A 13,340-nucleotide genomic window follows, 5' to 3' on the forward strand; every position below is an offset into this window, starting at 1 on the left:
GTTTTCATATGTATAGACAGCCCCAGGTTTAATGGAGCAAAGGAAAGCAGAGAAGCTGGCCCAGAGCTCCCCAGCGCTGTAGCTGCCTGACAGAGCTGAGCGTGGGCGTCCTGCCATCCCCTCCAGTTGCCCCACCGGTGCCCCGTGGGTGGACCTGGAACAGTGGCCCTGGGTGGTAAGCCAGTTGGGTCTCTAGTGAGCCAGAGAGACACTCCGCTGCCTCCTGCTTCCAGCCCCACAACACCTGCCAGGCATCCCTTCACTCCTGCCATTACAGAAGCCCAGCTGACTAGCTGCTCCTTTGCAGATTTATACCTGGCAACTATGGATACCAGCACTGTTTTGGGACTTGGGCACGCACCTGGGGTGAATCATGCTGACGGCAGGCTTCTCAGATCCTGAGTATGGCTGCCTGCCTAGAACACCCCAAGCAGACCTGGAGCAGCCACAGACACGAGCTGCCCCCATGTGCCTGGATACACATCTCAGTGTGTTTCCAGGGAAGATGGTTTGAGGCTGGCTGCTCAATAGCCACATACGTGGGTCTGATGTCTTCTGCTTTCGATTCATTTCGAGACTCGGGGAAGACAGACTCACAGAAAGATTGCTCCTGAAACCTGTGAGGTAAACTTCTATCGAGTTTCCTGAATGCATCCCTTCATTTGCCAGCTACTCCCGAGGCATTTTCTCATTCCTAGCCCAGTTCCAAGCCCACGAGCTCAGGAGGGGCTCTCCCTCTCCCTGTCACACTGTATACCATTTGAGCCCAAGTGTGGCTGGGTTGCTAATGGCAGCAATGCCACACCCTGTTTTTCCAAAAGGCTTTCCTGGCAGATGCCAGAGGGCACTCTTTATCTCTCTGTCACATGCACACATACACTCTCCACCCCAGGGAAGCCTTAACCCTCTTTGCCGTGGGCCCAAAGCCTGCCCCAGCCCTCCCTGCTTTTGTTGCTGATGCTTATGAAATGCGAGAACCAGCACACCCCAGCACACCCCAGCTGATTGCACTCTCAGCCGGCCTCTGCAGCCTGCTTGAGCCTCAGGCTTAGACCTCCTGCCTCTCCCAGAGCTGGGAGGAAGGAGGAAGTCAGGATGAGATTGAACTCCAGCCAGATCTGGGTGTCCCTTGCTTCAGGAGACAGGAGACAGAAGGAGGGTGCTGGGCAAAGAGCAGCACATGGTTCTGTGGTGAAAACTGCTCCCAGGCTGCACTGGTGTGTCAGTCCACAGCAGGATATGTCACCCAGTCTCTGTCCTCTTCCCTTCACCCAAAATGGCAGATGTAGTGCTCTCTTCCCTGGGGCACGTCCAGTGAGAATCCACCGACAGTGAGAATCGGCACGTGTATCCAGGTTAGGAGACTGTCCCTGGGCTTGGGCCCCAGCCTCAGTGTTTACAGTGTGTGCAGGCTCCTTTGGCAGCAGCTGAGACTGGTGAAGCTCGAAGCAGAAATCAAAGCACCTTATCTGCTAAGAAAATAATAACCCAGCCTTGGGAGAGAAGGGGAAGTCTCGCTAGGCCATCCCCAGGCAGTCCAGGCAGCCACTTGGGGCTAAGAAGTCCCGCCTGGGGCCAGGCACACGGCGGGTACCCAGTGAGTACTTGCCGGGTGTCATTGGTGCTGGATTGTGCATTCTTTGCCTTCATCCTGCCCCACCCCGCTCCGCCTGCTGTTTGCTCACTGTATAGTCCTTTTCATGAGAGAACGTTTTAAAAGCACATACAGAATCTTACAACAAAGAGCGCATTGTCTGAGTGATCCAGAGCACAACTCTGCAGTCGCAAGGGTGGCCAGAGGCAGCACGGAGGGGAGTGGAGAGAGAGAAGCTTGGGTGGGCAGGGGCAGATCTCCAAGGGAGTCGCCCCCTGGGAGTTGTGGTTCTTCGCTTCAGAATCAGACCTTTTGTTCCCAAGAACGAAGTGGACCAGGAGCGGGTTGATTGGTTTACTGTCAAAGGGCCGTGGACTACCCAGGTGGCGCAGTGGTTAAGAATCTGCCTGCCAGTGCAGCGGACACGGGTTCGAGCCCTGGTCCAGGAAGATCCCCCATGCCACAGAGCAGCTAAGCCCGTGCGCCACAACTACTGAGCCCGTGCGCCTAGAGCCCGAGCTCCGCAACAAGAGAAGCCACCACAGTGAGAAGCCTGCGCACCGGGACGAAGAGTAGCCGCTGCTCGCCACAACTAGAGAAAGCCCGCGCCCAGCAACGAAGACCCATTGCAGCCAAAAATAAATTAATTAATTAATTAATTTTAAAAGACATTGAAGGGCCCTAAGCTAATAACCAACAGGTCCTTTTGTAAATGTCATTTATGCACGAGGCAGTATTGAGTGCTTTGAGTCCCGAAGCCTAGGGAGCCCTGAGCTGCTCCTGTAGCCTGGGTAGGAGAGCCTGAGGTGAGAAGGATAGCACCAAGCAACTCTGAGTTTCTGGAATTCTGGGACGGTGTTTCAGGGGCAGAGCCCCTGGGGGGCTGGAGCTGGTCACGTTACGAGCCAGCGGTGTGCACATTCTTCCCAGCCTCAAGTTCAGCGACTTCACATTGGTAGCTTGACATTAGCCATGGGGAGAATTTACACCACAGAAATGGGCAGATGCTGCAGGTCGTGGCTGTGCCCCTCCCCGCCTCCCAGCTGGGTGTTAAACATCCACCAGCGCACCCCAGGACATAGCCTTTCGTGGGTGAACTGCTGTGATGTGGCCACACGCCATCTTTATGCTCGTGCCCTCTGCCTGACCTTCTCTTCCCCTGGGTTGGCACGTGCCGGCTCCTTCTGGTCATTTGATCTCAACTCACATGTACCCTCTCGGAGTGCTACTCCAAACACCCTGTTCTATTGTTTCATAGTGTGTATCCCTCCTCGAAAATGTTTTATCGGCCTTTTTTGGGGGGGGTTATTGTCCATGTCTGTCCCCCACCCACAGGATTCTTCTCTGTTCTTTCCACAGCCTCCTTTTCTGAAAGAGTCCGGAACATGTCACCTGATGAAATCAAGATCCCGCCGGAGCCCCCCGGCAGGTGCTCAAATCACTTACAGGTAAGCACAGCGCTCGGCTGCTGAGGCCCATGTAGCCTAGGAGGCCTGGGACAGGTGTCTGGCCCAGTCTGACTTTAAGAGGCTTCTGGACGGCCCGAGTGGGAAGGAGCCTGCAGTCCTGGTGACCTCCCTTAGGCTGCTCTCAGGTATTTGCTCTGTACCCAACGCCACCCTCTGCTGCTTCAGCCGGGGCCCCTAGCTGCCCTAAGTGATGTCCTAACCAGAGAAAACAACATGCCTCTTCTGGGCAACCCTGAGCCAGTGGGACCATCTCGGAAGGAACTTTGCTAAGAAACTGAGGGATTGTCAGAATGTAAAATAAACAAATAGAAGTGCAAAAGCACAAGCACGGATATGCATAAACTTCAGTCCTCGATTTCCTAAAATGCCAGTTCACTGACTTCTTGCTTGACGAAACCTGGTGCAGACCTGACCTGAGGAGATGGAACGTTGAGTGCGGTCACTCCCTTGGGAGCAGGACCTCAGGAGACAGCGGGATTACACCTCCTGGTCAGCCTCGGTGGTTGTTTCTCCCTGTCCCTCTGCACGTTCCGCTGTGAAGGAGACTTTGTGACAGGGCAGACGTGCACGGCTGCCCCCAGGGTGGTGCCCGGTCCACCTGCTCTACCTTTGATCCTGTAGGTTCTACTGGTGCCTCTGGCCACACCCCAGGCCCCCACAGCACGCTGGCGGACGGGTGACTAAAGGGACCTGGGGCTGGGGATGCCGCTCACTGTGTCTTCTCCTCCCGGAAGTCTCCTGCCTTTGCTGAGGTCGTCCCCCACCACCACCACCTACCACCTGCCCAGCATCGAGTCACCCCTGCGCCAGGCAACAGTCCACAGCCTGTAAGAACTCTCCAGCAGTCCACCAGGTGGAGACAGGCGGCCCAGCCTTCAAGACCAGCGTATTTCTCCTTTTTCGATCCTCCTACTGGTAGAAACCATGACACTGAGCAAACGTTTTAGTTCACCTGAAACAGGAGGACCCGTCTGACGGCCCAGGAGACACAAAACAGTCTTCTGTAAAATACAGATCTTCCTCCATCTGCCGAGCCTTCTGAATAGGCTGCCCTCCGTCACCCTTAAAGAGAGAACGTGGAGGCGTGTCGCACCCGGCTTCTCTCTTCCCTGGTAAATGTGTCACGAACTTCTCTCTGCAATTCAGTGCTTCCTCCAGCCATTCTTGGCTTCCGACAGAGGGAGTGGGTCACCTCTCCTATGTGCCCAAAGGGCCTCGCTCAGGCCCTCCCAGCCTGCCCACCTCCTCTTGCAGGTGAAGAGTGCCAAGTGACCCTTACCTGGGCCAGCGCCAACCTTCCTGGGTAAGACTTCTCCTCCTCAGAGATGGCTCTGCCCTGAGACTCGGGTTCCTGGGGCCTCTTCACGCGCCAGACAGCCCTGATGCCATCTGTTGTGGACTTCATCTCTGTGGGCCTGGAGACACTTGTGGCACTGGCCCGGCTCACTGCCAGGTGGTTCTTCTGTTTCCCATTGAGCCAGGGCAGGGGCCTGGAGGGGAGTTTGGATGAAAAATGACCTCTTGACCCCTGACGGTGCCTCTTGATAAAGTGGTGAGACCGGCCATCTGTGAGCCGCCCCTCAAAGGACACTGGGGAGGCTGTGACACCTCTACTCCTGCCTCCCTAGATCTCCTGCTGAGATCTCCTCCCCTGGAAAAGTTGAAGTCAGCCTTCAACCCCTGCCCATCAACACTAAAGCCTGAAACACCTCTTCAAGTGGTTCAGGAACTGATTAACCAAGTGGGGATTTGTTCACTGTCTTCTCTGTGGCTTCTCTGCCTTGACCTTCTTATTCTTCCCTCTACTAACCACCCAAAGCGGGTCAGAAGAGAGCAAAGCAAAAGCAGACTGGTCTCCGTCTATCCTATCTGTGCTCGGTGCTGGTCACAGGCTGGGTGGTGGAAGACCGTATGGCCAGAGCAGGGCTTCCCGTGGCTCTGTGGCTCTCCTGGGTCCTCATGTCCACACAGCATGTGTGACCACAGACTGGGATCATGAGGCGGTGGGGTTCTGTCATAGTCATCCTTCTGTTTCTCTTCCACAGGACAAGATCCAGAAGCTTTATGAGCGGAAGATCAAGGAGGGAATGGATATGAACTACATTATCCAAAGGAAGAAGGAATTTCGGAATCCCAGGTGAGTTTCCCATGAGCCTACAGGGTCAGTTGGGTGGTTGATGTTGGACTGGGGACGGGGGTGCCGCCATGGAGGTGGCAGGGAGAGGCCCAGCTCAGATCACACCTGAGCCCAAAAGGGCCATCACCCAGACTGCATTACCCTCGCCGAGGCTTACCGTTTACCGTTGAAGAGCCAGATTGAACACATAAAGCAGAGCGGAAGCCGAGAGACCTGGGCTGGGCGGGGGCGCCTGGCTGGGTTCTCATTCCCACTCTGCTCCTAAAGCATGTGACCTCTCAAGGCCTCAGTGTCCGCTGCTGTTCAATGAGAGGATTGGACCAGATGATCAGCCCAGGTCCTTCCACCTCTAGAAAGTGGTTGATTCTGTGCGCAGGTGAGAGGTTTGAGAAACAGAACTGTGTCTGGGTCTTACTCCGTCCAGTGCTCAAGCAAGTGACACACCCAGAAAAGAGCCTTGTGTACGGATGGCCGAGACCTGCCCTGGCCCCTATGGGCCTAAGTGGGGTGGCCCTGACCAAACCACGCACACTTAAGGTCAGATGTCCGGTTAAGAACAGAAACTGCAGCCCTCACCTCGACACCATATTCTTCCTGGCCACTGGCCCCAGTCCATCTCTCTGGGAGACTGGAGGGCCAGAAGTGACTTTTAATGTCAAGCCAGTGGACATTTCCCCTTCCATCCAGAAGCTTGCTTAGAACAGTTAGGTCGGATTTAAATGCTTCACCTGAGCCCAGGCACCAAATGGTTCTGATCTCTTGAAATCTGGTGCCACACAGAGCCCCGGGTCTCAGGCCTGCTCAGCGCCTTGTGGTTTTCCTCTTTCAGCATCTATGAGAAGCTCATCCAGTTCTGTGCGATTGATGAGCTCGGCACCAACTACCCGAAGGTATGTCCCACCTGCAGAGGCTGAGGGTGAGAGAGGGTACTCAGGGCCCTGTAGTCATCCCGCTGGATCCAGCCTGGCACCACTGAAAGGTCCACACTGCAGCACTGCCAGCTGAGGAGCACAGTCCCCGTCTCTCTTGTTTGAGTCCCGGGGCCTCTGATTGGCTAGGGCCTGAGCATGGACTCTCTGTGCCCTGTAGAACAGCCTGTGAACAAATGCATCTTTGCCCTCATAATCCTAAGGAGGACTGGCTGGAGACCAGGGATAACAGCTGAGCCCCTGTGCCCTTGAAGGCAGGAGACTCCAGGCCAGGAAGATCCATGGAAAGACTCAGGGAAGGCACTTTAACCTTTACTGCAGCTTTAACCTTTTCTTTTTCAGGATATGTTTGATCCCCATGGCTGGTCCGAAGACTCCTACTATGAGGCATTAGGTGCGTAGCTGTCTGTCTGCCTGCTCACCCATCCGTCTGTCTATCCATCCAGTCATCAGGCAGCACAGATTTCAGGGTCTCCTCCATGTCTGGCCATGTCTGAGGAGCTGGGTATACAGCCTTGAAAGGTCCAGACCCCATCCCTGACTTATGAGGCTTACAGTACAGCAAAGAAGACAGGATTAAAGGAGTGATCCAGCGATGACAGGTGTGGGGATGGTGGGCGTGCAGGCAGGGCCACCTAATTGGGCCAGGGGTGGGGCGGCCTCGCTGAGGAAACCGGGTCCGAGGCGAGGTTTGAAGGTGCACAGATACTGGCCGAGCAGGTGTAGACGGTGTCCCAGGCAGGGGCCAGCAGGAGTGCAGCAATCTCGGAAGGGGCACATCTGGGAGAACTGGGAGGAATTTCAAAGGGCCCATTTCCTCGGATGCCTGGTCCCAAACCAGCAGCCTATGAACCAGTTCTGGCCTGTAGGTGTGTTTTGTTTGGCCCATACGAGTTTTGTCTTGCTTTAATTTGAATTAGTTGACAACGTTTTATCTAAAAGTCTAGGGACTTCCCTGGCGGTCCAGTGGTTAAGACTCCGAGCTTCCAATGCAGGGGGCGTGGGTTCAATCTCTGGTCAGGGAACAAAGGTCCCACGGGCTGTGTGGTGCGGTAAATAAATACATACATATATACATTAAAAAATACATTAAGGGACTTCCCTGGTGGCGCGGTGGTTAAGCATCCACCTGCCAATGCAGGGGACACGGGTTCGAGCCCTGGTCCGGGAAGATCCCACATGCCGCGGAGCAACTAAGCCTGTGCGCCACAACTACCGAGCCAGCGCTCTAGAGCCCGCGAGCCACAACTCCTGAAGCCCCCACGCCTAGAGCCCATGCTCTGCAACAAGAGAAGCCACCGCAATGAGAAGCCCGCGCACCACAACAAAGAGTAGCCCCTGCTCGCTGCAACTAGAGAAAGCCCGTGCGCAGCAACAAAGAACCAAAGCAGCCAAAAATACATTAAAAATAAATAAATTTATTTTTAAAAATACATTAAGGGGCTTCCCTGGTGGCGCAGTGGTTGAGAGTCCGCCTGCCAATGCAGGGGACACGGGTTCGTGCCCCGGTCTGGGAAGATCCCACATGCCGCGGAGCAGCTGGGCCCGTGAGCCATGGCCACTGAGCCTGTGCATCCAGAGCCTGTGCTCCACAACGGGAGAGACCACAACAGTGAGAGGCCAGCGTACAGGAAAAAAAAAAAAAAAACATAAAAAAATGCATACTTTAGGGCTTCCCTGGTAGCGCAGTGGTTGAGAGTCTGCCTGCCGATGCAGGGGACATGGGTTCATGCCCCGGTCTGGGAGGATCCCACATGCCACGGAGCGGCTGGGCCCGTGAGCCATGGCCGCTGGGCCTGTGTGTCCAGAGCCTGTGCTCCGCAACGGGAGAGGCCACAACAGTGAGAGGCCTGCGTACAGGAAAAAAAAAAAAGAAAGAAAAAAAAATGCATACATTAAAAAATAAAAATCCAAGGTTCCGGCTGCTCTTGGTTGCTGAGAAGGTAGTCACACTAGGCTAGCATTCTCAGCCAGCCGAAGCTGGGAACAGCTGACCCCTCCAGACGGCAGTGCACAGCCCCAGCCTTGGGGCCTTTAAGTTTGAGGCCCCTGCTTCATGCTGGCTGAGCGCTGGCACTTGATTCTGCCCATCACAGAGGGATGCTTCAAACAAGAACCCTGGGGAAGCAGCAAGTGCTAGTCCTTCGGCCTGAAGTATCTCCTCGTGTGGGAGTTGTTTTGGCTGCTTGTGTAACTGCCCGTCTTGTGTTCGTAGCCAAAGCCCAGAAGATTGAAATGGATAAATTGGAAAAGGCCAAAAAGGAGCGAACCAAAGTAAGTGGTGGACGGCAGTCCTGATGAAGAGGGCAGCTGTTTGGAGCGCACGGGTCCTGCTGGCACAGCCCTGGGACGTCCAGGCTGCTCTCCCCACAACCACTGGTTCATCGCCTGACGATGCTCTGAGCAGCCTTAGGTGTGCCCTGTGCTGGATTTTAAGCCTCCCTAACTCAGCTTGAAGACGCTTTCTGGTTGCTTCTGTTTGGTTTCTTGACATCTTATATTTGCTGCATCACATCCCTTCTACACACACGCGCACACACACACACACACACCCTGTTACAGCCATAGACCCCTGGGGGCTTTCTCCCTTTGTCGTCATAGGTGTTCTCCTTGGCCTGAACGGAGGCAGATATTTCCTTCCCAGAGCGCTGTGGTCTGTGCCTTTCTTGGCTTCCAGAGCTGACCTCTGCAGCCTGCCTTAGTGCTTCCCTGTAGGTCCCACGTCTGATGGCCCGGCGACCCCTCCTTTTAGGATCCTGAGCACGCTCTTCCCAAGCAGCACCGCCTCCCGTGGAGTGTGAGGGCCTGGGCCTGAGGTGGGGCGGCAGGCAGGGGTGCCCGAGCGCAGAGACACAGTGGTGCCGGGAGGGGTCCGATGTCTGTTGGGGAAGCTCTTCAGGGGACTAAACCCCCTTCGAGCGCCTCCCCGCACCTCTCCCAGCCCCGGACGGTCAGAGCAGAGCTGATTCTCAGTGCCTCCTGGGTGTGGTGTCAATGGGAGCAGACAGCTGGCAGAACGATGTGGAGACACGGCTTTACACGGGTTTTAACGCTTGTCCCTCTCGCCCTCCAGATAGAGTTTGTGACGGGCACCAAGAAAGGGACCACGACCAACGCCGCGGCCGCCACCACTGCCACGGCCAGCACAGCTGTTGCAGGTAGACGGCGGCTCCGCTTCCCAGCCACTCCACAGATGGAGCGAGGGCTTCCCTCTCTTGTTTTGGGGAACAGAGCCTGGCGTCGCTGTGGTTTGTGCTGAGCCCGCTTTGGAGCCTGGGGTGGGGTCCCGGTTCACTGGCTGCCCCTTGGCTTTCTGAGGCTAGGGGCCTTGCAGTTTCTGCCCCCTGAGCTCTGACTGCCGGCCTACTGGAGAGGGAGTGTTGCTTTGTGGTTGGTGTTGATCCTGGCTTCTCTCTTGCCTTACCCCCAGACGCCCAGAAGAGAAAGAGCAAGTGGGACTCAGCCATCCCAGTGACGACGATAGCCCAGCCCACCATCCTCACCACTACGGCCACCCTGCCCGCTGTCGTCACAGTGACCACCAGTGCCAGTGGCTCCAAGACCACCGTTATCTCTGCCGTGGGCACCATCGTGAAAAAGGCCAAGCAGTGACCTGAGGGACCAGCTCGGGGTGGCTCGGACATTCTCCTTTCCATCAAGGGGAGGAGCCACTCTGGGACTTGACGAGACTGTGCAGCCCGGTGACCTGTGCCCACTGGGAGGCGCCACTTTGTATATTTCAGGACTGGGACCTGCTCCCCGGGTGCCACCCCGAGAGGAGACTCTGTGCAGCCTTCCAGCTGGAAGAGACGTTGCTGCAGCAGAGTGGGGCACTGTGGACGCTGTCCTCCACGCTGTGGGGTCTGCCGCCCTATTAAAAGCGCTGTATCCCTACATCTCAGCATCTCGGATGCACTGGCCTCTTCTACAGTCTGTTTTCAGGCAGACGTGAAAGCTCAAGTGTCCTCCCCATCTTCTTGGTTGGGATTGTCAGGGTTGACAGTGGGATGAACAGAGCCTGTGGTGCTGCTCAGAGAAGGTGGCCCAGGAAGTCACTGTCGTCATTCCCATGGGCGGGCAGGGTCCAGAGAGCAGGGGAGGCCCCAGTTCCCACTGTCCGCTGCCCTGACCCTGCAGCTCAGCCAGTCCTCAGGCAGGAGCCCAGGCCTCTACTCCCTTGGGGGCAGTTGAGCCCTCCTCGGACCACTTCTTGGACACACCCCAGCTTTTGAAGTCAAGCCAGTGACCAGGAGGGCTGGGGTTGACCCCCAGCCCATGCAGGGAGGGGGCGAGGTGTGGGCAGGCCCAGTGTGGGGAGATGAGTCACCTCCTGGCACGGCTGGGCAGCCGCTCATTGTTTACGTGAAACCCGGCTCCTGGGAGGCTCCCGCCACCCCACCCTTCCTGTCCGGGTTATCTCTGCCCCACAGCAGCACCTGGGCAGCGCCAGTGGCCGCCAGGCTCCTTTTGGGGCCAAAACAGATTTCCCCGCCGCTGCCAGGCCTGGAGTCTGAGGCCGGAGAGAACGGGTCTGCCTTTCCTGCTCTCTGGCAGCTCTCCTCCAGCGGGAGGGCTGCGCGTTCAGAGAAGGAAGCGGGGCTGTGAAGAGCAGGGTTGCTTCCCTGGGGCGGGCAGGGGGTTAGAAAGGTGGTCCTAAGGTTGTGCCCGATACTGATGCATGACCAGAGGGGTGTGACAACCCTGCCCTGTGGTCCCCAAAATAGAGATCGAGTCACACTCGCCCCCTCCCCACAAACACACACTCAGCACCAGAAGAGGTCGGTTCTCCCCCTCCCCTCCTTTGTGACAACTTCACAACCCTGGGGAGGGGGGCTGCTGTCCCCTGAGTCAGAAGGGGCTTCCTGCCCTGCAGCTTCCTCCGACAGGGGCCCCTCATTCCACAAGGGCCCCGTGGAGCTTGTGTGGGCGGCAGCGTGGGCCCGTGGGGACAGCCGGAGCGGGGTCAGCACCTCTGCTCTGGATCCCAGTTTAAAACGAGTTTGAGTCGTGTCTTGGGCCCTTATTTCTGTAAGCCTTCTTTGTCAGATCACGGTAATAAAGCTTCTTAAGGGGGTTGTGGAGAATCAATGAGATGATTTATGCAAAAGTTTTACTAACTGTAAAGTACTCTACACATGTCTGTTGTTGGCCAATCCAGTTCCTTCTTGTTTTAGACCAAGGAGGGAAGCAAACTCCCGAGATGATAAAACTGGCCAGGGTCCTGGCCTTTAACTGTGCTCTGGGCACCCCCATCCCTGGCCGTCAAGCTGTCCGGTTGGATCAGTAATGACTGTTTCCCCTGCGGGGCCCAGCCGCTGGGGCCCTGGGGAATGAACACAGGCTGGGGGTTGGGCAGCCCAGAGTTGGCAGTTCCGCTTACAAGCCTTGTGAGTGGGGTGAAGGTCTTTAATACCGCTGAATTTCAGTTTATTCTCCTGTAAAACAGGATTGGTGCCTGCCCACCTTAGTTCCACTGAGGATGCCACAGGGGCGGATTATCAGCCTTCTCTGGAGGCCGGGTGTGCACAGCACGCGGGTCCAAAGTCCTCTGTCCCTGCTCGCAAAGCGCCTGTCCAAGCTGAACCCTACTCCCACACACCCATACATCCCCTACCCTCTTCCTATGATCCTCATCTTGGGTGATGGCATCATGATCGTCCAGGGCTCACGGCTGCACCCTGGACCCCCGTGCTCTACCCCACAACCAATGGGTCACTTCAGAGACCCCTCCCCCACCATTGTTATTGCTGCCTCAGTTCACTGATCGCTTCGGCCTCATCTGCTGCCTTTCTCACTCTCCCACTCCCTTCCAAGCTCCAGTCCAGCTCTGGGGAGCATCTTCCTGCACCCCAGCTCTGGCCACGTCATGTGCTCTCCCGCTGTCCACAGGAGATTCCACTTCAGCCTGGCAGGCAAGGCCACCAGCATTCTCATCACCTTGCCAGTCTCCCCCCTCCACCCCCCACACCCCCTGCCGCTGACCCTGCCCACGCCCCCATGCTTGGCTTCTCCCAACTTTCTCACCATTGCCCTTGTATCACTCCCTACCTGGGCACGGATACCTTCAAGATGCAGCTCAGGTTTTCTTAACCCCTTCCTGACTCCCCTGGGCGTTAGTTGCTCCTTTCTCAGGGCTCCCACATCTCTGATTAACACTACTGCCTTACCATTTCTGTCCACACACTGGGCTGAGACCACGGTTCTCTTATGAGTGGAAACAACACAATCCAACAATGCTGTGTCCCAACTGCTTGGTGTGAGATAAGTGCCCGGGTGTTTGGCGGGATGGAGGGCACAGTGGTCCCTGCCCCCATGGCCACTGGACTGAAAATCCCCAACCCATGTGCCAACCTCACAGCATCCCGCTGCACATTGGCCACGTGTTGGCAGTTGATAAGGCTCAGTGATGGGTACCCTCTAATTTTGTGTGTTTGTTTTTTTGTTTTGGAGGGCACACAGAGAAACTGTTTATTTAAGACAGAAGCAAGGCAGACATACACACCCAGAGAGAAAGGGTGTGGGCGTCCTCCCTGATGAGGAGGAGCACCTTTATGTATGTTTAAAATCTCTATAATAATAATAAAAAAAAAAGTAAGGCCCTTTGAGCCATAAAGAATGAGTAAGATCTCTGTGGCCAAATTTGGAGTGATCTTCAGGAGAGAGAAAATGAAAAGGGCAAGGTGCCGAACAGTGCATAGAATATGCTTTTGTGTAAGAAAGGGAAGAAATACAAAACAAAAAATAGAGGAAAGAGACACAAGAAAAATCTTTCATTTTAAATTTGAATTGGAAACATCAGTATGAACTCATGATTCAGGGACTAAGTATCTTGGCAGTAGCTAAGAATCCTCCCACCAATGCAGGGGACACGGGTTCGAGCCCTGGTCCTGGAAGATCCCACATGCCGCGGAGCAACTAAGCCCATGCGCCACAACTGCTGAGCCTACGCTCTAGAGCCTGCAAGCCACAACTACTGAGCCCACATGCCACAACTACTGAAGCCCACGTGCCTAGAGCCCATGCTCCGCAACAAGAGAAGCCACTGCAATGAAAAGCCCGTGCACCACAACGAAGAGTAGCCCCCGCTCGCTGCAACTAGAGAAAAGCCCACACGCAGCAATGAAGACGCAATGCAGCCAAAAATAAATAAATAAATATATTTTTAAAAAAAAAAGATGATGGGCTTCCCTGGTGGCGCAGTGGTTGAGAGT

At 55.7% G+C, this 13,340-nt stretch overlaps 1 protein-coding gene across 1 annotated transcript in view; it reads left to right on the forward strand.

The window, feature by feature from the left end:
* SAP30BP (SAP30 binding protein) overlaps positions 1-11,200 on the forward strand; it is a 34,476-nt gene extending 23,276 nt beyond the window's left edge. Inside the window, exons 5-11 of the mRNA XM_081218529.1 lie at positions 2,954-3,042; positions 5,109-5,200; positions 6,030-6,090; positions 6,472-6,523; positions 8,345-8,403; positions 9,203-9,287; positions 9,560-11,200. Coding sequence (XP_081074655.1) covers positions 2,954-3,042; positions 5,109-5,200; positions 6,030-6,090; positions 6,472-6,523; positions 8,345-8,403; positions 9,203-9,287; positions 9,560-9,741 — 620 coding nt within the window. The 3' untranslated portion in view covers positions 9,742-11,200. The remainder of the gene's footprint in view (positions 1-2,953; positions 3,043-5,108; positions 5,201-6,029; positions 6,091-6,471; positions 6,524-8,344; positions 8,404-9,202; positions 9,288-9,559) is intronic.
* The last annotated feature ends 2,140 nt before the right edge of the window (positions 11,201-13,340 follow it).

Source organism: Mesoplodon bidens (genome assembly GCF_964165515.1).
Source record: "Mesoplodon bidens genome assembly, chromosome: 19".
Classification (NCBI taxonomy): Eukaryota; Metazoa; Chordata; class Mammalia; order Artiodactyla; family Ziphiidae; genus Mesoplodon; species Mesoplodon bidens.